Raw genomic sequence first — 23520 nt, 5'->3', positions numbered from 1 at the left:
TTTTTAATTGACAGGTGCTTGTGCCAACAGGGGCTGGCCTCAAACTCATGACCTCTTGGTCAGAGTGATTTATTGCAGCTGGCTGCTCACCAGCCTGCGCCACAGCCCGGCCCCTATGATTTCCACAAGGTTTTCTGTCCTCGTTCTGTTCCTTTATATCCCACCCTTTCCCCAGGAATGGGGCTCAAGGCAGCATTGCACACGGTTACAAGCAACCCAGGCTCAAGGATGCAACCCCAGCAAGATGTATTGCTTTCTCTTTTTCAAAGTCATGTTTGCAAACTGCGAAACCTCCCAAATCCAAATCCGGAGAAGGTGCAGACAGATCCACCAGGCCGATAACCGAGCGGGGTTTGGCCCTGAGCCTCACCTCTGCCTTGAAACGCATCATCCCATCGGTTGTAGCCGGAGGCGGGAACCTGCCCAGACGCCTCTGCTTTTTCCACAGCCACATTTTTTCCCTATTTGAACACCTGCAGTGCGCTCTTCCCGGCTCTTCTGGGGCCAGGGCTCCCCCCATTCCATCCATCTGTGGGATCCTGGGAGCTGTAGTTTGACAAGGGTTTCAAGAGTTTCAAAGTTCTGAAAAATGCCCAAAATTCCGTGGATCAGTGAAACATGCTGAAATTTGGTGGGCTAACAAAAGTCAATGTGTTCCACCATTATAGGAAGTTTCACCGCAATAGTTCTAACAACAAGGAAATGAAAGGAGCCCCTGAAGTTCCCCCAATTATAGTCATTTAATTATGTGCAATTACTGTAACGAAATTTCATTACTCTCATTATAGTATTTTAGAAAGACTTTAAAAACTAAGCGCCAGAGCCGCCCAGTTTTGTAATGACTTTTAAACCATTTTAATAGATCGCACATCCCTAGTGTGTATGTGCGCACACACACACACACACACACACACACACACACACACACACACATATTATCTTTGGGATCCGGCAGTGCCTGGGTTATTAGAAGAAGATATTGTTTGCTTTGGGATGCTAGTTAGTATCATTTCAGTTTGGTCCAGATCCATTGTTGGTTGAGTTCAGTGCTCTCTGGATAAGGGAGAACTACAACTCCCAGATCCGAGGTCAGTCACCTCCAAACCAGGCCTGTATGCACAGTTGGCCATGTTGGGTCTGTGGGCCAAGTTTGGTTCAGATGTGACGTCGGCTGGGTTCAATGCTTTCTGGATGCAGGTGAACTACAACTCCCAAAATCAAGGTCCATTATCCCAAACCCCTGCATTATGTTCAGTCGATCATGGGGCTTCTCTGTGCCAAGTTTGGTCCCAGCCTATTGCTGCTGGGGGTCACTGTTTCTCTGGATGGAGGTGAACTACAACTCCCAAAATCAAGGTCCGTTATTTATTTATTTATTTACAACATTTTTACCCCGCCTTTCTCACCCGAAGGGACTCAAACCATTGCATTATGTTCAGTTGGTCATGGAGCTTCTCTGTGCCAAGTGTGGTCCCAGTCCATTGTCGGTAGGGTTCACAGTTTCTTGGGATGTTGGTGAACTACAACTCCCAAAATCAAGGTCCATTATCCCAAAAGCCCTGCATTATGTTCAATTGGTTATGGGGCTTCTCTGTGCCAAGTGTGGTCCCAGTCCATTGTTGGTAGGGGTCACAGTTTCTTGGGATGTAGGTGAACTATAACTCCCAAAATCAAGGTCCATTCCCCTAAACTGCTGCATTATGTTCAATTGGTTGTGGGGCTTCTCTGTGTCAAGTCTGGTCCTAGTTCATTGTCGGTGGGGGTCATGATTTCTCTGGATGTTGGTGAACTATAACTCCCAAAATCAAGGTCCATTATCCCAAACCCCTGCATTATGTTCAGTTGTTCATGGGGCTTCTCTGTGCCAAGTGTGGTCCCAGTCCATTGTTGGTGGGCGTCACATTTCTCTGGATGTGGGTGAACTATAACTCCCAAAATCAAGGTCCATTATCCCAAACCCCTGCACTATGTTCAGTTGTTCATGGGGCTTCTCTGTGCCAAGTGTGGTCCCAGTCCATTGTTGGTGGGCGTCACATTTCTCTGGATGTGGGTGAACTATAACTCCCAAAATCAAGGTCCATTATCCCAAACCCCTGCACTATGTTCAGTTGTTCATGGGGCTTCTCTGTGCCAAGTGTGGTCCCAGTCCATTGTTGGTGGGCGTCACACTTTCTCTGGATGTGGGTGAACTATAACTCCCAAAATCAAGATCCATTCCTACTAACGCCTGCAGTATGTTCAGTTGGTCATGGTGATTCTCTGTGCCACGTTTGGTCCCAGTCCATTGTTGGTGGAGGTCATTGTATATGTATGTATATATGTATCTATATGTATATGTATATGTAAACTCTGATGGACAGCTAAGTAGATTTCTTCCGCAGCCTTATTTGGAGACATTTTTCATGCAGAGCAATTGAATTAAAGCCCTTTCTCACCCCAGAGTGATTTTATTTGCATGCAATGGAGGACTTTCTCCAAATTTATGGGTTAAGACTAGCTGTGCCCGAGCACGCGTTGCTGTGGCGAAGTCTGGTGGTCTGGGAAATAAAGTATTGAGGAATTGGTGGTAGTTAAGCTAAAGGGTAAAGGTTTTCCCCTGACATTAAGTCCATTATAAATGGGTTATATAGCTGTGTGGAAGGGCCTTGAGTCTACACTGCCATATAATCCAGTTCAAATCTGATAATCTGTATTTTATAGGCAGTGTGGAAGAGGCCTGATTGAAGTGGCCCTGGGCTGAGTGGGTTGCTAGGAGACCAAGTGGGTGGAGCTTAGCCTTCTAACTGACAGCAGACCAAGTGTGTGGAGCTTAGCCTTCTAACTGGCAGCAATTGGATAAAAACAATTATTCCTCTTCCTCTAATTAGGACTTTATATTTCTTTTCTTTTTGTTGTATGAATGTAGAGGCATGGATGAGGGGTTGTGCTGCCAAGTTTAGTGTTTCTGGGATGTGTAGTTTTGTTGTTTTGTCCTAGGCCAAAATTTCATTACCCTTTTATATATATAGATTGCAACCTGAGGAAGAATATTGCAATATTTCTCAGAACTGTATGTTTTTGTGTGCTGTAGTCACCAAACATGCAACATTTCGGGAGGCCTCGTCGTAGAAAAATGTGTGGCCTGATGTGCGGGTTTATCTCCTCTGGCCTCCGATATCCATAAAAGGATGCCCACGCGGGGATGCTAGCGAGGCCCGGATTTATTTAGATGCAGCGCATGGGCTTCCAGATGACTAAGTATTTAGACATTTCCCCGAAAAGCTAGGAATAATCCGCATATAAATCACACGGTGGCATTCAAAGCGACCGTGATGGTAACGCCTTGGGAACCTGGGAAAACTTCCCAACAAACTGTTGGGTAGAAAAATGCAACTTAGCCTGAAAGCAGGACAAAAAAAAAGAAGTTATTTAATGTATTCTGTAGATGAGCACTTATGCGCAGAAGCCTTAATACAGTGTTGCATTTCAGAGATACATGTTTTCCTGTTTGAGGGCGCCCTCTATTGGGGAAAAGGGGGATTGTCTGTATCGAAAAATTACCAGGGAAAGTCCATCTTGCTGCTTATTCTTATTCAGAGAGGCTCTTTGGAGAATAGTTTCAGAATATTGATAATGTCTCATTATTTTTTGATGTTGAATGTGTTGTTTTTCAATTTATGGTATGTCTTGTTCATTAGTTGTCTGCATGATAGAGCATCGAATACTGATATCGTATGTTGTTGGCGGCCCTGAACAGTAAATAAGAAGCAACACTGTGTTGTTGAAGGCTTTCATGGCCGGGATCACAGGTTTGTTGTATGTTTTCCGGGCTGTATGGCCATGTTCCAGAAGTATTCCCTCCTGACGTTTCGCCCACATCTATGGCAGGCATCCTCAGAGGTTGTGAGGTCTGTTGGAAACTAGGCAAGAGGGGTTTATTTATCTGTGGAAAGTCCAGGGTGTGAGAAAAAAAAACCTCTATGTCAGTTGTAGGCCAGTGTGAATGCTGTAGTTAATCACCCTAATTAGCATTGAATTAGCATTGAAGCAACACTCTGCCAGGGGCAGCTAATGACTCTGAACAAAGGATGCCCCCAGGCAGGAAAAGCCAGGAGATGAAGCTTTTTAATGCTAATTAAGGTGATTAACTACAACATTCACACTTGCCTCCAACTGACAAAGAGTTCTTCTCTCACCCTGGACTTTCCACAGAGATATATAGACCTTCCTTGCTTAGTTTCTCCAGATATCTCACAACCTTGTCAGGAGAGAATACTTCTGGAACATGGCCATACAGCCCAGAAAACATACAACAACCCTGTGATCCCAGCTATGAAAGCCTTCGACAACACAAGGCCTTACGATAGTTGGATAGATTTTTGATTTCAGGTGATCTGGCATCTGCTTCCTACCAGACACCCTTTGTCAGAAAGGTTGCCATCTGAAGTTATCGTCAACCCAAGATGCTTGAAGGTGTTGACTTTTGGGAGATCCACCCCTTCCTCTTGGATTCAGCCAAAAAAGGTTAGCATCAGATTCGAGTAAATACAGTATCAACCACTGGATGTCCAAAACAAGGAACGGATGTCAGGAGAGAGGTCTTCACCACTTGTGTTGGCCAAAGAGACGTCTTCAGGGAAGTGTCTTCTTGTTCTCGGTGGCCTTCAGGCAGCCTGCCTCTTGGTCCTCTTCCTGGTCTCCTTGGCCACCGCAGCTTCATAAAAGCCCTTGAGCTTGATGATCAAGACGGCTGTCAGGACGATGAGGGAGAGGACCCCTGTGATGGCTGTGATGGCCCCCACCACTTGCCCAAACGTGGTCACAGGGCACACGTCTCCGTACCCAACGGTGGTCAAGGTGATCAAGGCCCACCAAAGGCCAGAGGTGATTTCCTCCATGTGAACATGGGGATTGCCCATCTCTGCGTAATAGCAGAGCGAGCCGAAGAAGAGGACCTGGAAGACGAACACCACCGCGAAGAGGAAGACCTCCTTCAGGATCGCCTTGGCCAGGCCAGGCAGGACCCTCAGCATCAGAGGGGTCTCCACCAGCCGGAAGACCTTCAGGAGCTTGAGGACGTAGACGATGCGGAACAGACCAAGCCAGGCGACGAGGGACGTGTTGTTGGAAGGATGCCCCGCCGAGAGGAGTTCGATGAGGACCGGGAGGAGGCAGAGGAAGTCCACCACGTTCAAAGGCCTCCGGAGGAACTTCTTCTTGCTGGGGCAGATGACCAGCCGAAGGACGAATTCGCAGGCGAATAAGAGGATGAAGAAGAGCTCCAGGTAGAGGAGAGGAGTGGCTTCCTTGTGCCAAAAGGCCCAGTGGTGCAGGTGGGGGACGTGGGAGGTTTCATTAAAGGGTTGTTGTGTGTCTTCCGGGCTGTGTGACCATGCTTCATTGAAGACTACAAAGTGGCTTGTGGTGTCTACGTTGGCCAAGATGATGAGCCCGATGTTGAGGAGCAGGGAAAGGACGGCCAAGCTCTGCAAAGAGAAAGGGTCGGACATCAAGGCAAGGCCCTTGCAAGCTCCCATCCAGACACATCAACTCCCCCCCCCCCCTGAAAATAAGACATCCCCTGAAAATAAGAGTTTTTGCTGAATTGCCAAATATAAAGCCTCCCCTAAAAGTAAGACCTAGCAAAGTTTTTGTTTGCTTGATGCACTCTGTCCCACTGAAAATGGATTAAAGAACATTTTTAAGGTTCAAAAAGTCCCTCTATTTATTTATTTATTTCCAGAATTTATACCCCGCCCTTCTCACCCGGGGGGACTCAGGGCGGCTTACAACAGTTGGCAACATTTAATGCCAAGAATATAATAATAAAACAAAAACAGTACATATAATCAATTAAAACTATAAAAATACATCATTAAAATACATTATAAAAATTAAAACATATGTAAATTAGATCCATTTGTCTAAAAACCTCATGCTTCAGCCTTCAATCGGACCATGCCGACGTTATCATATTACTCGTTAAAAGCTTGTGCACACAGCCATGTTTTCACAGCCTTTCTGAAACCCAGAAGAGTTGGGGCTTGTTGGATATTTGTGGGGAGGGTGTTCCACAGCCGGGGAGCCACCACCGAGAAGGAAGGCCCTGTCCCTCGTTCCCACCAGCCACGCCTGCGAGGCAGGTGGGACCGAGAGCAGGGCCTCTCCAGATGATCTTAGGGATCTAGCTGGCTCATATGAGGAGATACGTTCGGATAACTATCTGTCCCCACCTCCTTTCAGACCCCATCTCTGAAGATGGAAGAGGAGCTAAACTTACCATGGCCCACCGGGAAGAGTGGGGCTTTTCCAGGAGGGTCCATATTTGGAGCTTCCGGTGGGTCATTCCCTCCACTCGGCTCGTTCCCTCCACTTGGCTCAGAAGGCCCTGGCTGTCATTGGCCTCCTCCGCCTCCCCAAAGTCCTCCCAGTCTTCTGGTGGGTCCTCCATCCTGCTGAGCCTGGTCCAGCAACAGTTGGGCAACTGGGAGACCGTGATTTCCCAGAAGGCCAGTTCCTCCTCCAAGGCGGACCTGCAGATGTCCGCTGGGCAGTGGAGGTGCCTGGTCCGGCAGTAGCTCAGCACTTGTCGGAAGAGCCGGGGGCTTCGGTCGAAGAAGAACTCCCTGGCGCTGGGGTCGTAGTCAAAGGCCGCGGAGGCCTCGGCTTCGGTGAGGCTGTGCAGCTTGGTCCTGGGGAAGGCCCTCAAGGTGCTGCGGGAGGTCTCAAAGCGGACCCCTCCCACGTTCAGGACCATCTTTTCTGGGAGATCCGCCATCTTGGACAACCTACCCGATGTCCTCAGACTACCTAGAAACACAGTGACAGCTGGTCAAGCCATTCATTCACCATAACTCTAATTTCGAACACAACCATTGAAGAACTATTCTGGGAGTGGAGAAAGCACAGCCGATAGGTCACATTATTAACCACTTTGAGTCTTCTTCAGGAGAGATAAAGCAGGGTATAGATAATATAAATAAAGTATAGATAAAGCAGGGCATAGATAATAATAATAATAATAATAATAATAATAATAATAATAATAATAATAATAATAATAATAATATCTGCCTAGAAGATCTGGTGGCAGAGGACTCTTACATGTAAAACAAGCAGTCAAAGAAGAAGAACATGCCCTGGCAGAATATGTAAGGCCATCTAGACAATCTCATAAGACCATAGGTAAGCAAAGAGACCTCAAAAGACCATCTAGACGGTCTCATAGGACCAAAGGTAAGGAAAGTGACCTCCAAAAGCCATCTAGATCAGAGGTCCCCAAACTACGGCCCGCGGGCCACATACGGCCCATGGAAGCCATTTATCCGGCCCCCAGAGCACAAAAGCAGAAGGGGGTTGGGCTAAATGGCCTAAGGGGTCTCTTCCAACCCTCTTTATTGTTGTTGTTGTTGTTGTTGTTGTTGTTGTTGTTGTTGTTGTTGTTGTTAACATTGAGGCTAGGTGGCCATCTGTCAGGGGTGCTTTGCTTCTGCTTTTGGTCCACAAAGGCAGAAGGGAGTTGGGATTATTATTATTATTATTTATTATTATTATTTTATTATGACACAGCAAACAAGATAGATATGCTGGATTTCATATCACAAAATCACAAGTCGAACACTTCCCAAGTGTCTTGGACTGTGTGATGTATTTTTGGATGATGCGCGCAGATCCCAGTCGGGTGGCCTTTTGCAGTTGGCAGATTGTGATTTTGTCAATGTCTATTTTTTCCAAATGCCGGCTGAGATATTATTATTATTATTATTATTATTATTATTATTATTATTATTATTATTATTATTATTATTATTATTGCTCGGTGGCCAACTATAGTCCGGCCCTCCAACGGTCTGAGAGATTATGAACTGGCCCCCAGTTTTAAAAGTTTGAGGACCCCTGATCTAGATGGTCTCATAAGCCTGTAGCTAAGCAAAGAGACCATCAAAGACCATCTAGATGGTCTCATAGGACCATAGCTAAGAAAAGACACCTCCAAAGCCCAGGTAGACTTAGGTCAATCCTAAGTCTAAAGTTTAGGACAGGGGCCAGGAAGGTGACCTTGGAGGGCCACATCCAGCCCACGGGCCATAGTTTGGGGACCCCTGCCTTAGAGAAGGTGACCTCTCTTTCTCATCCTTCCTCGATAAGCACATTTCCTTCCTTTCTCCCTCTATCCCGCCCTGACCCCTGGCCAATGCAGGTTCCCATCTTGCCCTGTCTGTCTCCTACCTTTTCAGGGAGTCTTCAGGGCTCCATCCATCCTTATCCAAAACGCAGCTCCTCCTGAGAAGCCTCCCAGAGCAATGGTGTGGATGATAACTTCTCCGCAGCCTTTGAGGCGTGAGCCGTGGGTGGCCGCAGAGCGGGGGGGAAAAGAGGGGAGAAAGAGAGGCAAACAAGGGATGAGGCAAGTTGCAGGAAAACAGGATGTTCGGTGGCCCGGCTCCAAAGCTGGAGTTGTGGGACGCCAGAAAAGAGAGCCAGCCAGCCCAACAAAGAAGCCCTTGGAGTCGCACCTCCTCCCATCCCTTTCTCTCCCTTTCCTATCAACAACCGCTTCAAGGGGACAACTTATTTTTTAAAAAGCAATTTTTATGAAAAAGCAAGTCAACAAACAAACCTCCCCCCCTTCCCGCCGCCCTTTCTTTGCTCCCGCTGTTTCACAAAGAGACCTGGTTGTCTTGGATGTCCTGCAGAGTCTAAGCTCTCTTGGCTCCATTCGGAGCGGTTGTGTAACAAGAGCAAAAACCCACATAAAACTGAGAACAAATTGTTTCTTTTTTGCTTTTTCTGCTCAAGCCAAAGCTTTCTCTGCTTCCTCTCCCTCTTCTTGCAAAAATGATTCATTCCACCTTTTGTCATGCCTGCTTTCAACAGGCCGATGGGACTGAATCCTAGCTGGAGTAAGCTCATTGAATCAACGGAATTTGCCTCCAGGTTGAGTGACAAATCAATGGTTGATTGGGTCTACTTCATTTGGGAGTTACAATCCCATTGTATACTCCGACTAGACTAGACTAGAGCTATTGAATCAATGGACTCCTCCATCAACATTTGTTGGGAGTAACAACCCTATTGTAAGCTCCAACTAGACCATTGTAGGCCCATTGAATGGAAGAGATTTACTTCCATGTTGACTTCTAGCCAACAGCTGATTGAATGAGTCTACTTCAGTTGGGAGTTACAACCTTATTATTGTAAGCTCCAACTAGACTAGACTGGAGCTATTGAATCTATTGGCTTGACCCCATGTTGACTCCTCCATCTACTGTTTGCTGAATGGGTCTACATTTGTTGAGAATAACAATGCTATTGTAAGCTCCAACTAGACCACAGTAGGCCCATTGAATGGAAGGAATTACTTCCATGTTGACTTGCCACTCAACAGTTGATTGAATGGGTCTACTTCAGTTGGGAGTTAGAACCTTATTATTGTAAACACCAACTAAACTAGACCAGACCCATTGAATCAATGGGATTTACCTTCATGTTGACTTATAAGTTGGCATTTTTTCAATGTGTCTACCTGGTTGGGAGTTTCTATGGGCTAGCTCCCACAAGAGTAGTGGATCTTCTCAATCACATGTTGACTCATTAGTCCTTTTATTCAATGGATCTACTCTGGTTGACTGGGTTCAACAGGATTGGGACCATTGATAAATAAGTCAATTATGGTCAGGGCTGCCATCACCTCTGTCATTTTGGAGGGACTCTGCTGTTGGTGAAAGGGCACCCAATGGGCCATGTGTAACTTCTGTTGAAGAATCATCTGGAGAACCTAGAAGAATAATCTGGATACCCTAGAAGAATCATCTGGTGAACCTAGAAGAATAATCTGGAGAACCGAGAAAGGACATGTTTTCTCAGATGTGGGTAGGTGAAATGTCAGGTACCAGTGTTCCTATTATATTTGAAGATATGTTTTTCAATATAAGCCTGGCTGAGCTCTAGAATCTCATTCTCTCTAAGACTGTGTTGCGTCACACGAGGAAGACATAGCAAAGGAGGGAGTCGTTCACCTATATCTTGAGCTCATCAGAGGATGTAAACCTAAGCAATGCATGTCATGGAAACCTGTATGCAAGTGGCCTTTGCACAATGAGCCCTGAAAGACAGAGAAACAGAGACTAAGCCTTTGCAAGGGGTGAGAAAGTTTATTTGAAAAAGTGCGACCCAGAAGTACAGGTATACGGTAATTCATTTTGGAATAAAGTACTGCATGAAAGCAAAATATGACATATTATATAGTCAGTCTTCAACTTTCGCTGGAGTTGGGTTAAATGGCCCACTACGAATATGAAAACCAGAGCTTCCAAAACACCAGAATCTCCCAGGCAGCTTTGCAATTGATCCTAGGATTCATGGTCCATAGTACTGTATTTACTTGAGTATAATGCACCATCAAATCTAAAGCACACCTCAGTTTTGGCTATATAATTTAGCCAAACAAGGTGTGCATTAGACTTGAGTAAATATGGCATAATATTGCTATTATTATATCAAAAATAACAGATGTTTGGTTGACCAGATGAACAGACTGCTACTAGGAGGCAATTCCATAAGTTCACACTTAGAACTACTTTAACAGAACACTGGAATTATTAGCGTAATTACTTGAGTATAGTGCAGCATCGAATCTAATATGCACCTCAATTCTGGCTATGTAATTTAGCCAGAAAAGGTGTGAATTAGATTCGAGTAAATATGGTAACTTCCTAGCTGTGGGTATATAATTATAAATTTTGTTTCATGGTTATTTTGGAGCCCCTTTGTTATACAAAGCCTAGGAAGTTGTGTTGATCCACTGGAAGAACCCATAACCCATAGCGAGCCAATGTCTTTATTAGGACCATCTCAAATATCTTATATCTGTGGTTGACGCTGATACAGTTCAGAATGCAATGAGTAAAGCTCAGGGTTGATAGACATTGAAGTGCTGGATATCACAGGCTTCTAGAAGAATCACCTGGAGAACATCAACTTCTTTGGCCTTGCACATGTCCTGGAGTATTGTTCTGCAAAAGAAGATGCTTGGAAGCATGAGTTGACATGGTGATACCAATTTGGAGTCAGTTTCCAGAATGGTGTATGTGAGATCTTTGGGAGATTGTTGCCTCTTCCCGACCAATGGCTGGAACTTTCCTGGAGGACCTCAATGCTGGTGGTGTTTTCTTCATCTGTTTCACCTTCTCCTTGACAACCGCAGCATCGTAACAACCCTTGAACTTGATGTAAAAGAGGGCGGTGGGGACGGCAATGGTGAGGATGCCGCTGAGAGCCACGCAAATCCCAATTATTCGGCTGCATGTCGAGTAAGGGTAAATATCTCCGTAGCCCACAGTGGTCAAGGTGATGGCCGCCCACCAGAAGGAACTGAAAAGGTTGCCAAAGAAACTCTCAGGATCCTCCTGTATAAACTCTGCATAAAAAACGAGGATCCCGAAGAAAATAATTTCCAAGACAAAGACCATCAGGAGGATGAGGGTCTCTCTCAAGAGGCTCCTGGAAGTGTAGGACAGGACCCTGAACATCACTGGGGCCTCCAGGAGCTTCAGCATCTTCAAAAGTTTGGAGAAGTAGAGGACGCGGAAGAAGCTACTCCAGTACAAGGAACGGCTGCTTGTGACTCGAGAGATAACCTCAATGTAGGCAGGAAACAAGGAGAGGAAATCAGCAATGTTAAGAGGGTTCATCAGGAATTTCTTCTTGTTTGGACAGAACGTGGCTCGTATGATGAACTCAAGCGTGAACCAGAGGACACAAGAAAGCTCCAGGTAGAAGAGAGCACGAAGTATCTGTTTGGGGGAATCATTGGTTTTTTGATGCTGATAGATCCTACCCATGTTAGAGGAGATCAACAAGGACAGGATGCAGATGCTGATGTTGAAGAACAGGAAAGCGGCAGCCAAGCACTGCAGGGAGAGAGGAAGCCCAGCCATTATCACCCATATCTTCATGTACTATAGCATATCAAGGTATAAAACCACGACTACTCTTGGCCATAGATTAGATAGGCCCTAAATTAGGTATCACTCCAACTTCATCCCTCACATATTACATTCATGAAGGTTCTGGGTATGATTGATGTTGAGGATGGGACTCCATGCTTTTGTTTTAGCATAGGATCAAAAATCATGAAACATTATGGATCCTGTTTGGTGGACCATCTGAACCCAATTTGGGGACTAGGAATTGAAAGATTTCTGGTAGGAAATGGTGGTGGTAGGGTGATGGAGATGTATATTATCCTTGTCACTACTATCCTCATTATTATATGGAGAATCATATAATCCAGTTCAAAGCAGACAACCTGGGAAATATTCAAGCAAGATGGCACCATGAAGAGAGAAGCTGAGCCCCCTTCTAAACTGTTCTTATATCCTAGGATCTGATCCCAGATTATCTGTTTATCCTGGATAATATGGCAATGGAGACTCATATATTCCAGTTCAAAGCAGACAACCTTGGATTAGGTCCTGGGATATAAGTACAGCATAGAAGGGGCCTGAGTCCACCAAAGAATGGTGTGAAACCCAAACACAACTAAACATTGACCTGGGTCCTTTCTCACAACATTTGCAGAAGATCCAGGTTTCTCCTGACTGTTCCTCAAGCTTCACCTTTGTGCATCCAACGCTCTGGATGGATTACCTTGGCGTTGAAGCTGGAACAGGGTTTTTCAAAGAGTCTAGATTTTGGGCTGCCAGCGGGCCCTGCGGCTGTCTACCATATAGAAAACACTCAAATATATTCAAAATATTCAGGAAAAAAACCCTGTGCTTGTCTTTGAGCTCCCTTTTTCGACATCCCCCCTCTTTCTGTGTTATATCCCTTTCTTGTAAAAGTACTTTTGAACTCTTACCTACTATTTTCTCAATTGCCTCTCTGAAACTCCTGCTGTGGTGTCAGGCCTTTGTTTTGCCTATCAAAAGGCTAGCAGAGAGAGACATAAGAGAGCTAAAAATTCATTCTCCCCCCCTCCCTCCTGTTGTCAATTCAACAATGTATATATGTTATTATGAGTTTTTCAGTCTGTAAATTGAACTCCTGAGATTACAAAGACATAGGTTTTTTAAAAAAAGGATAATGGGGAGGGACACCTTTCTGCATCAAACGCCCCGGTTGGGCTACCTTGGTGCTGAAGCTGGAACGGAGTTTTTCAAAGAGAGCCCAGATTTTGGGCTGCCAGCGGGCCCTGCGGCTGTCTACCATATAGAAAACATTCAAATATATTCAAAATATTCACAAAAAAACCCTGTGCTATCTCTGAGCTCCCTTTTTCAATGTTCCCCCTCTTCCTGTGTTATATCCCTTTCTTGTAAAAGTACTTTTGAACTCTTACCTACTATTTTCTCAATTGCCTCTCTGAAACTCCTGCTGTGCTGTCAAGCTTTTGTTTTGCCTATCAAAAGGCTAGCAGAGAGAGACATAAGAGACCTAAAGATTCATTCTCCCCCGCCCTCCTGTTGTCAATTCAACAATGTTCAACATGTTCAAAATTCAACAATGGGGCCGGGCTGTGGCGCAGGCTGTTGAGCAGCCTGCTGCAATAAATCACTCTGACCATAAGGTCATGAATTCGAGGCTAGCCTGTGGCGGGGTGAGCACCTGTCAATTAAAAAAAAAATAGCCCCTGCTTGTTGCTGATCTAGCAACCCGAAAGATAGTTGCATCTATCAAGTAGGAAATAAGGTACTGCTTATAAAAGTGGGGAGGCAAGTTTAACTAATTTACAACTTGGAATGAGGAAGTGCCGTCAGAGTGGATGATGAAGCAGCTGCTGCCCCCTGTGGCCAGAATCGAACATCCCCTCAGGAGAAGGTTAAATTGCCTCTGTGTCTGTCTCTGTCTCAGTCCCTGTTTGATGTGTTCATGGGCATTGAATGTTTGCCCTGTGTGTGTATAATGCGATCCGCCCTGAGTCCCCTTCGGGGTGAGAAAGAAGGGCGGAATATAAATACTGAAAATAAATAAATAAATAAATGTATCTATGTTGTTATGAGTTTTTCAGGCTGTAAATTGAACTCCTGAGATTACAAAGACATAGGTTTTTTTTTTACAAGGATAACGGGGAAGGACACCTTTCTGCATCAAACGCTCCGGCTGGGTTACCTTAGCGCTGAAGCTGGACCGGGGTTTTTCAAAGAGAGCCCAGATTTTGGGCTGCCAGCGGGCCCTGCAGCTGTTCCTATTCCCTTGGGCTTGCTCCAAGAGGCCCTGCACATCCTCCTCCTCCTCTTCGTCCAAAACTGTGGGCTCGTCTGCCTTCTTTAGGGCTTGCCCACAACAAGGAGCGAAGGCGGCCCCTTGGATCCCCCAAAAGGCCATCTCCTCCTCCCAGACAGACTCGCAGACGTCTCCAGGGCAATGGAGGTGTTTTGTGCGGTAATAGTTCAGCACCTCCTCGAAGAGGTTGGCGTTTCGGTCAAAGAAGAACTCCTTTCGGTTGGAGTCGTAGTCCAAAGAGGAGAAGGCCTGCGGCTCCGTCAAGCGGCAGAGTTTGGTGCCCGGAAAGGCCTGGAGCGTGGAGAGATAGGTCTGGAAGCGGACGCCTCCGATATTCAAGGTGACTTTCTCCTGGTTGGACTTCATCTTTGACACCTCTTGTATTGGCCTGCAAGAAAAGGGAAGCATGCGAAATGCGGTCTTTATATCTTCTGGAGTTTTATACCACAGGCAAGTTTGCAAAGGTTAATTAGGAAAACAAATTCTTCCGTATCTGGGTTCCAATACTGGATATGGAGGCTCAGAATGAACAATTGAAGCTTTATTTATATCCCGCCCCATCTCCCAAAGGGACTCGGAGGAGCTTACAACAAAACAATAACATAAGCAGTTTTTATATAATATAACATATAATAACGTTTTTACTGACTGTCACGTTTACATTTATTGTTTTTTCTAATGTGGAATTTTTATTATAACGTGTATGTTATTGTCATTTTATACTTTTGATATTAATGAAGTAATTGTGGGGTTGTTGTATGTCTTTCGGGCTGTGTGGCCATGTTCCTGAAGCATTCTCTCCTGACGTTTCGCCCACATCTATGGCAGGCATCCTCAGAGGTTGTGAGGTATGGTGGCATTGAATGTTTGCCGTTTATATGTATGTTAACCGTCCTGAGTCCCTCTGGGGAGAGAGCGCAGTCTAGAAATAAAGTTTATTATTATTATTATCATTATTATTATTATTATTATTATTTGAAAAACAACAAGATTAGTCTGCAGCAGACACTTTGCTGGCTGTTGTATTGGATCACATGACAGACACTTCAATAATAATAATAATAATAATAATAATAATAATAATAATAATAATAAACAGTAATAAAACACATAACTTTTCTTTTCCACAACTGTGAGGTCTGGGTTATTGTGTATTATTATTACTATTATTACTATCTTGTTGTTTGTTTGTTTGTTTGTTGTTGTTATTATTATTATTATTATTATTATGTTTATTTACCCTGTTTTTCTCTCCACAAGGAGACTCAAAGCAGCTAACTGTCAGAGTTTTATATTATTTAGGTCATTTCTTATGTGAAAATGGATAAGTGTTTGTAAGAATCATGTCCTATCCATGTATGACCAGCAGTAGTCAAGACACCTGCTAAAGACTGAGTGCTATCAATAGAGACTGAGTAAATCTTGAGTAAGTGAATGTGAATGTAAATGTGAAGGTGTTGCTGTTGGAAAGCTGTTGGAGTGGAGCTGAAGAAAGCTTGAAGATAACATTTTGTTTGCTGTTTGAAAGTTGCTGATAAAACCCAAGGACTGTTATGTTTGTATATATTTTCATATAAATCTTTCTTTACTAAAAGACAATTTGTTTTGGGGTTTTCTCCTTGGATGAAGGGTGCAACTTCCGCAGAAGGGGTTGAATGTTTGAAACTCCAGTTTGATAACTGCGACACTAACAACAACAACAACAAGAGTACTGTGTCCCTCTTTGAGAAGACAGACTGGGAAAGCACCAAACAAACAAACAAGAGGAAAAGTTCCTCTTCAGGGTCCTTCCCAGTGAATCAACAATGGAATTCAGACCAAGTCCTAATCCTATAAAGCAGTGCCACTCTGCTTCAATGCAGACAATGCAGGTTGCATCCTGTTATGAAGTCGGGACTGTTTTATGTGCCGGGCGGCACTCGATCCTTCTCCCTTTCCGTCCTTCTAAAAGAGCAGGTCTGTTCCCAGTTCCTTTTTTTTTAATACAAATTTTTTATTTTTTAAAACACAAAAAATACATACCGTAGACATACAAAACATTTACAATTCCCACCACCTACACGAGGATTGTTTTCTTTTTACATATTCGTTTCTTTGTGAGACAATCTTTATATCTTTATCCATTTCCATCCTATATACTATATAACATTTGTATCTTATTTCTTATGGCTTGATCTCCAGATTGATTCGGTCTGTTCCCAGTTCCAACCCAGTTTATGACCTTTCGATGGCTTCGATCCTTACCTCGGATTTGGTGGACTGGTCAGCTCTTCTCTTAGCTGCAGCCGGCCGGAGGAGAGGCGAGCGAGGAAGGGGAGAATGGGGCTGCTCTGTGGCCAAAATCCCAGCCCTTCTCTGAAGGATGCCAGGAAACACAACAAACTTCACCAAACAACAGAAGCCACAGGAATGCGGCCTGGATCCTTCCCTGGTGGCTTGGCTCCTATTGTCCTGGGGACTTCATTGGGACAAGGCAAAGAACGGGGCTCCGGACAGCGTATTCTATCCACCTTTCACTTTCTTCCAGGACATTCCCACTATTGGGCACACATTCACAAGTTCCTGGCACAAAGCAGAGCCAGAATTCGCCCAGAAGGGAAACAAAGAGGAATTCATCTTGCTTCATTCTTGGCTTCTTCTTTCTTCCAGAGCCATCTTTTTTGTGTCCATGCCAGCCCAAGGCTCATCATTTGACCATAAACCAACAACAATGTGAACTCTAGTTGGCTGCTGTAAATCAATGTGGATGTTTGTTTGGATTTTGTTATTATATAATTTTGCAGTTTAATTCACTGATGTTAGGCTTTAATTTGATGTTAGGTTTTAATGTGATTTTTATATGCGGAGTTGTTTCTCTGGGATTTTATGTCAGTATTTGTTTGTTTACGGAGGCATTGAATGCTCGCCATTGTGTGTTGGAATCCTCCCTGAGTCCCCTTGGGGAAATAGATAGGGTGGAATACAAATAAAATTATTGTTGTTGTTGTTGTTGTTGTGTTTTCTGGGAAGATGATATATTTATTTATTATTTATTTATTTGCTACATTTATATGCCACCCTTCTCACCCCGAAGGGGACTCAGAGCGGCTTACAAATTAAATTTCCATACAATATTATATTAGCCTAGTACAATACTGGTAATGAATTACTATAGTGTACTGTATCGATATATTGTAATATTATTAGTAATATTACATGTAAAATCTCTATATATAAAAGAGTGATGGCATCACGGCGACCCACAAAACAACAAAACTACATGCCCCCAATCTCGAAATTTGACAACACAACCCATCATCCATGCCTCTAGGTTGATATAACAAAAAGAAAAGAAAAATAAAGTCCTAATTAGAGAGAGAGAGGAATAATTGCTTTTATCCAATTGCTGCCAGTTAGAAGGCTAAGCTCCTCTAACTTGGTTTCCTAGCAACCCAATAAAAAAAACACTAAAAATAATTAAAAACACTAAAAAATTAATACAATAAAATACTATAATAACAGAAAATAACTAAAAATAATACAAGAAAATAATAAAATATAATAAATAAAAAGATAACTTACAATAAAATTAATTAAAAATACAAATAACGTCAAATAAAAATTACACAACAATTTTTAACCAATACCACCACCACTTTGCCACAGCAACGCGTGGCCGGGCACAGCTAGTATAATATATCATTAATATTACTATATTGTATTATTAGTATTATATCATATTACAATATAATATTATGAATATTATATGTATATACAATGTGTTATAATTATTATGTATTATTGTAAATTATATTGTGTGTGTGTGTATATATATATATATATATATATATATATATATATATATATATATTTGAGCCAGTGATCAAATTCAAAGCATTGCAAGATGGTGCAGCCAGGACGGTTCAAATGCAATAAGTGGCTTTTTTTAACTCCACCAACGATAGACCTGGGACTAACTTGGCAAACAGAAGCCCCATGACCAACACAAAAGACTAGAGATTTTTGGAGGGATTTGTAGGAGTTGTAGTTCACCTACATCCAGAGTATGAACCCAAACAATGATGGATCTGGACCACACTTGACATGCATTCCCGATATGCCCACATTTGAATACTGTTGGGTTTTGAGGGGAATTGAAATGATAAATACACACAAATGTCTATACTAGACAATGTCGAAGAGATAAGCAAACACTATGAAGGTTCAAACGTAAAAAGAGATGTGTATATTAGAGCATCTTGCAAAGGCCAAGATACTGTACTTATTATTTCCATTATTGTTGTTAACTCTCAGGTAATATTGTACGTATATGGTGCTCTAAATTACATAGTGCAACTTATGTTTTGAAACTTTATAGTATTCGCTTATTTTATTTTAATTTTATTTTATTTACAGTATTTATATTCCGCCCTTCTCACCCCGAAGGGGACTCAGGGCGGATTACAATGAACATATATATGGCAAACATTCAATGCCAACAGACAAACAACATTCAGTTTTTTAGACAGACACAGAGGCATTTTTAACATCTTTCCAGCTTCACGATTCCGGCCACAGGGGGAGCTGTTGCTTCACTGTCCATTGGTGGCTGTTCTTCCTCATTCTTTCCTTCTGAGCAGTTTTATGGTGTTGTAGATTAGTTAAATTAGCCTCCCGCATAAAGCGTCCCTAAATTTTCCCTACTTGACAGATGCAACTGTCTTTCGGTGCTGCTAGGTCAACAGCAAGCCGGGGCTATTTTTATTTTTTTTTATGGTCGGAGGCTTAACCCGACCAGGGCTTCGAACTCATGAACTCTCGGTCAGTAGTGATTTATAACAGCTGGTTACTAGCCAGCTGCGCCACAGCCCGGCCCCATATCTTTTTGACATAGAAGGAAGATAGCTCTATACTCAGAGAGGCCTGACTATTTCTGTGGCCTTTGCAAGATGCTCTAATATACACATCTCTTTTTTATGTTTTGAACCTTCATAGTGTTTGCTTATCTCTTCGACATATTTGAGGGGAATTGGCCTGGACATTTTGGAGTTGTAGATACTGGGATTTATAGTTCATCTTCAATCAAGGAGCACTCTGAACTCCACCAAAGATGGGATTGGACTGAACTTGGCAAAAATTACTGGAGGTCTTTGTGGAAAATTCACCTTCAGTTTGGGAGTTGTAGTTCACATACATCCAGAGAGCACTCTGAACTGGGCCGGGCTGTGGCGCAGCTGGCTAGTAACCAGCTGCTATAAATCACTACTGACCGAGAAGTCATGAGTTCGAAGCCCGGGTCGGGTTAAGCCTCCGACCATTAATAGCCCCGGCTTGCTGTTGACCTATGCAGCCCCGAAAGACAGTTGCACCTGTCAATTAGGGAAATTTAGGGACGCTTTATGCGGGAGGCTAATTTACAACACCATAAAACTGCCAGCAAAACACGAGGAAAGGAATGAGGAAGTACAGCCACTTCTGGACAGTGAAGCAACAGCTCCCCCTGTGGCCGGAATCGTGAAGCTGGAAAAATGTTAAAAATGCCTCTGAGTCTGTCTAATGTATGTTGTTTGTCTGTTGGCATTGAATGTTTGCCATATATGTGTTCATTGTAATCCGCCCTGAGTCCCCTTCGGGGTGAGAAAGAAGGGCGGAAAATTAATACTGTAAATAAATAAATAAATAAATAAATAAACCCAAATGGATCTGGACCAAACTTGGCACACATCCCTGATATGCTGAAATGTGGTTACTGGAGGGGTTTGGGTTAGGGAGCTGACTTTCCTTTCTGGGAGTTGTAGTTCATCCACAAACAGATAGACTATGGTTTCCATCAATGATGGACCTGGACCAAACCTGGCTCACAGAACCCCCAGGACTGACTCAATCTACTGGAGGGGTTTGAGAAGACTGGCTCACCATAATGGGAGTTGTAGTTTACCCTACAGCCAGAGGGGACATTGAACCCCACCGATGATGCGTCTACAGCAAACTTGCAGAATGTAACAAACTTTACGTACTGATGGAGTTTCTGGGGGGTTAAACTAGTATGATGGGAGTTGTAGTTCACCCACAACCTTATGCATTCTGTGCAATTAAAAACGGGCTTTTTCCAATAACCTAGGCAATGCCGGGTACCCAAGCTAGTAAGGAAGAAAACTACACATTATATTTATTTACTTATTAGAACTTGCAGAACTAGGGGAAAATTTAGATGACTCCTCTCCCTTCCTGTTGTCTCAGCCCTGTTCTTAACTTGGAGTTGTTTGTAAGTCAGATGTTTGTGACTCGAGGACTGCCTGTACTGTCGAAGGCTTTCATGGCCGGGATCACAGGGTTGTTGTATGTCTTTCGGGCTGTGTGGCCATGTTCCAGAAAGCATTCTCTCCTGACGTTTCGCCCACCTCTATGGCAGGCATCCTCAGAGGTTGTGAGGTATGGAGAAACTAAGCAAGGAAAGGAAAGAATATATATCTGGGTAAAGTCCAAGGTGTGGCAAGAGTCCTTTGTCTGGCTACCGGTATTACAAAACTCCAAAATCAAAACAGTAGATGGGAACCAACACTCTGGGGGCTTGACTGAACAAAGGATGCCCTCAGGCAAGAGACAAAACCCTGGACTCTCCACAGATATATATTCTTTCCTTTCCTTACTTAGTTTCTCCATACCTCACAACCTCTGAGGATGCCTGCCATAGATGTGGGCGAAACGTCAGGAGAGAATGCTTCTGGAACATGGCCACACAGCCCGAAAGACATACAACAACACTGCCTGTATTCTTTTCACCCAGCAGAGGGAGCCCTCCACAAGTGTTGGGTAAAATACAGGACAATAAAGGAACAATGGTGGGAATTAATAATGATGCTGATGCCTGGAACAATGTTTAGGACAATGAGCAGCCTTGACCTCCAAACGGATACATTTATTTACACGTCAGGCCAATGAAGCTGATATTCTTTGTTTCCAGTTGTGGAAAGAGGAAGCCAGCGGGTTGAGATGACACATCCGCTTCCCGAGGAGGCGCATGGATTGGCTGCGCATGGAACCTCAGCAGGGATGGCGCCGGGCCTTTGCCAAACAGGATGCGCTCTGGACCTTTGGACGGGTGCAGGGTCAAGCCATGGAAAGATTTCTAGTTCACCAAGTCCCTGAAATAAATATATGATTCTTCCTTTTAAAACAGGGACCCTTTCCAGACATAGGTAAAAGTTTCCCCTGATGTTAAGTCTAGTCCCGTTTGACTCTGGGGGTTGGTGCCATCTCCATTCCTAAGCTGAAGAGCCGGCGTTGTCCATAGACACCTCCAAGGTCATGACTGCATGGAGCACTATTACCTTCCTGCCGGAGCAGTACCTATTGCTCTACTCACACTCTGGGTCTTGGTGCTCATCTCCATTTCTAAGCTGAAGAGCCGGCGTTGTCCGTAGACACCTCCAAGGTCATGATTGCATGGAGCGCTATTACCTTCCTGCCGGAGCAGTACCTATTGATCTACTCACACTCTTTTGTGTTGGTGCTCATCTCCATTTCTAAGCTGAAGAGCTGGCGTTGTCCATAGACACCTCCAAGGTCATGTGGCCACAGGCATGACTACATGGAGCACCATTACCTTCCTGCCGGAGCAGTACCTATTGATCTACTCACATTTGCATATTTTTGAACTGCTAGGTTGGCAGAAGCTGGGACTAACAGCGGGTGCTCTTTCCGCTCCCCGGATTTGAACCTGTGGCCTTTCGGTCCGCAAGTTCAGCAGCTCAGTGGTTCAGCACGCTGTGCCACTGGGGGCCCGGACATGTACAAGTTCAAAGCATTGGAAAGTTGGAACCAAACCACCAGCAGCTGTGCAAACCTCTAAGTTCTATCATAGGTATAACCCTTTAATACACTGTAAACGTTTTTTCATGAATTTTTGTATACTGTTTCTATTTCTTATATATATATAAAATGTATAAAAGTTCTTTATAAAATGTAACAAAATATAGCCCAGAGACAGTCACCTGGGCTACATTTTGTTACATTTTATAAAGAAGTTGCATATACAGTAGAGTCTCACTTATCCAAGCTAAACGGGCCGGCAGATGCTTGGATAAGTGAATATCTTGGATAATAAGGAGGGATTAAGGAAAAGTCTATTAAACATCAAATTAGGTTATGATTTTACAAATTAAGCACCAAAACATCATGTTATACAACAAATTTGACAGCAAAAGTAGTTCAATACGCAGTCATGTTATGTTGTAATTACTGTATTTACGAATTTAGCACCAAATTATCACGATAAATTGAAAACATTGACTAGAAAAATGGCTTGGATTATCCAGAGGCTTGGATAAGTGAGACTCTACTGTATCTATATATAGAAAAGAGTGATGGCATCACAGCGACCCACAAAACAACAAAACTACAGGCCCCCCAACCTCGAAATTTGACAACACAACCCATCATCCACGCCTCTAGGTTGATACAACAAAAAGAAAAGAAAAATAAAGTCCTAATTAGAGAGAGAGGAATAATTGCTTTTATCCAATTGCTGCCAGTTAGAAGGGTAAGCTCCTCCAACTTGGTCTCCTAGCAACCCAATAAAAATAATAAAAAACACTAAAATTAATACAATAAAATACTATAATAAAAGAAAATAACTAAAAATAATACAAGAAAATAATAAAATATAATAAATAAAAATATAACTTACAATAAAATTAATAAAAAATTGCAAATAACGTCAAATAAAAATTACACAACAATTTTTAACCAATACCACCACCACCACTTTGCCACAGCAACGCGTGGCTGGGCACAGCTAGTATTTTATATATAAAGGGGAAAAGAGGAAGAGGAGGAGGAAAGGGAGGAGAAAGAGGAGGAGCAAAAGAGAAAGAAGAGGAAAAGGAGGAGGAGGAAAGGGAGGAGGGCTGTTCAGCAGTGGAACTCTCTGCTGCCGAGTGTGGTGGAGGCTCCTTCTTTGGAGGCTTTGAAGCAGAGGCTGGATGGCCATCTGTCGGGGGTGCTTGGAATGCGATTTCCTGCTTCTTGGCAGAATGGGGTTGGACTGGATGACTCATGAGGTCTCTCCCAACTCTATGATTCTATGATTCTACCGTGTTTCCCCAAAAATAAGACAGTGTCTTATATTAAATTTTTTCTCCAAAGATGTGCTAGGTCTTATTTTCAGGGGATGTCTTATTTTTCCATGAAGAAGAATTCACATTTATTGTTGAACAAAAAATGAACATTTATTATATACTGTACAGTAGTTGTCATCACAAATGAACATAACCAGACAAACTGAATCCTCTATCAAGAATTTCTTGTTACTACCATTATTTCCATGTACAGCTG

At 43.4% G+C, this 23520-nt stretch overlaps 2 protein-coding genes and 1 long non-coding RNA gene across 4 annotated transcripts; 1 reads left to right on the top strand and 2 right to left on the bottom strand.

Annotated features, from left to right (window-relative positions):
• Positions 1-1351: 1351 nt before the first annotated feature.
• LOC103280653 (potassium voltage-gated channel subfamily C member 1) lies at positions 1352-8701 on the bottom strand. 2 transcript variants are annotated; one of them, XM_008120371.3, is made up of 4 exons: positions 8652-8701; positions 8209-8310; positions 6260-6789; positions 1352-5465 (listed from the first exon to the last, which is right to left on the bottom strand). In XM_008120371.3, the coding sequence occupies exons 3-4, from the start codon at positions 6755-6757 to the stop codon at positions 4644-4646; spliced, it is 1320 nt and encodes a 439-aa protein (XP_008118578.2). In that variant the 5' UTR covers positions 6758-6789; positions 8209-8310; positions 8652-8701; the 3' UTR covers positions 1352-4643. The 2 variants fall into 2 exon arrangements, with proteins under 2 accessions (XP_008118578.2, XP_008118577.2); XM_008120370.2 differs by lacking the exon at positions 8652-8701 and having other exon boundaries at positions 8209-8518.
• A 1412-nt stretch (positions 8702-10113) lies between these two features.
• On the bottom strand, positions 10114-16830 carry LOC100554317 (potassium voltage-gated channel subfamily C member 1). Its single transcript, XM_003227213.4, has 3 exons — positions 16450-16830; positions 14092-14593; positions 10114-11891 (listed from the first exon to the last, which is right to left on the bottom strand). Exons 2-3 carry the CDS (start codon positions 14569-14571, stop codon positions 11049-11051), a joined length of 1323 nt encoding a protein of 440 aa, XP_003227261.2. The 5' UTR covers positions 14572-14593; positions 16450-16830; the 3' UTR covers positions 10114-11048.
• Positions 15464-17192, top strand: LOC134294055 (uncharacterized). Its single transcript, XR_010001041.1, has 2 exons — positions 15464-16161; positions 16387-17192. It is a non-coding gene; the product is annotated as an uncharacterized LOC134294055 (long non-coding RNA).
• The last annotated feature ends 6328 nt before the right edge of the window (positions 17193-23520 follow it).

Source organism: Anolis carolinensis, unplaced genomic scaffold (genome assembly GCF_035594765.1).
Source record: "Anolis carolinensis isolate JA03-04 unplaced genomic scaffold, rAnoCar3.1.pri scaffold_12, whole genome shotgun sequence".
Classification (NCBI taxonomy): domain Eukaryota; kingdom Metazoa; phylum Chordata; class Lepidosauria; order Squamata; family Dactyloidae; genus Anolis; species Anolis carolinensis.
The sequence above is the reverse complement of the archived record's forward strand: the minus strand, read 5'-3'. Positions and strand labels throughout refer to the sequence as shown.

What these genes read in the sequence shown, in the direction of transcription:
- LOC100554317 (XM_003227213.4), bottom strand. Translation starts at nt 14,571, where the DNA reads ATGAAGTCCAACCAGGAGAAAGTCACCTTGAATATCGGAGGCGTCCGC. An exon ending in GGTCCAGCTTCAGCGCTAAG is followed by an intron (nt 11,892 to 14,091) that starts GTAACCCAGCCG and finishes CTCTCCCTGCAG; the next exon opens with TGCTTGGCTGCCGCTTTCCT.
- LOC103280653 (XM_008120371.3), bottom strand. Translation starts at nt 6,757, where the DNA reads ATGGCGGATCTCCCAGAAAAGATGGTCCTGAACGTGGGAGGGGTCCGC. An exon ending in ACTCTTCCCGGTGGGCCATG is followed by an intron (nt 5,466 to 6,259) that starts GTAAGTTTAGCT and finishes TTCTCTTTGCAG; the next exon opens with AGCTTGGCCGTCCTTTCCCT.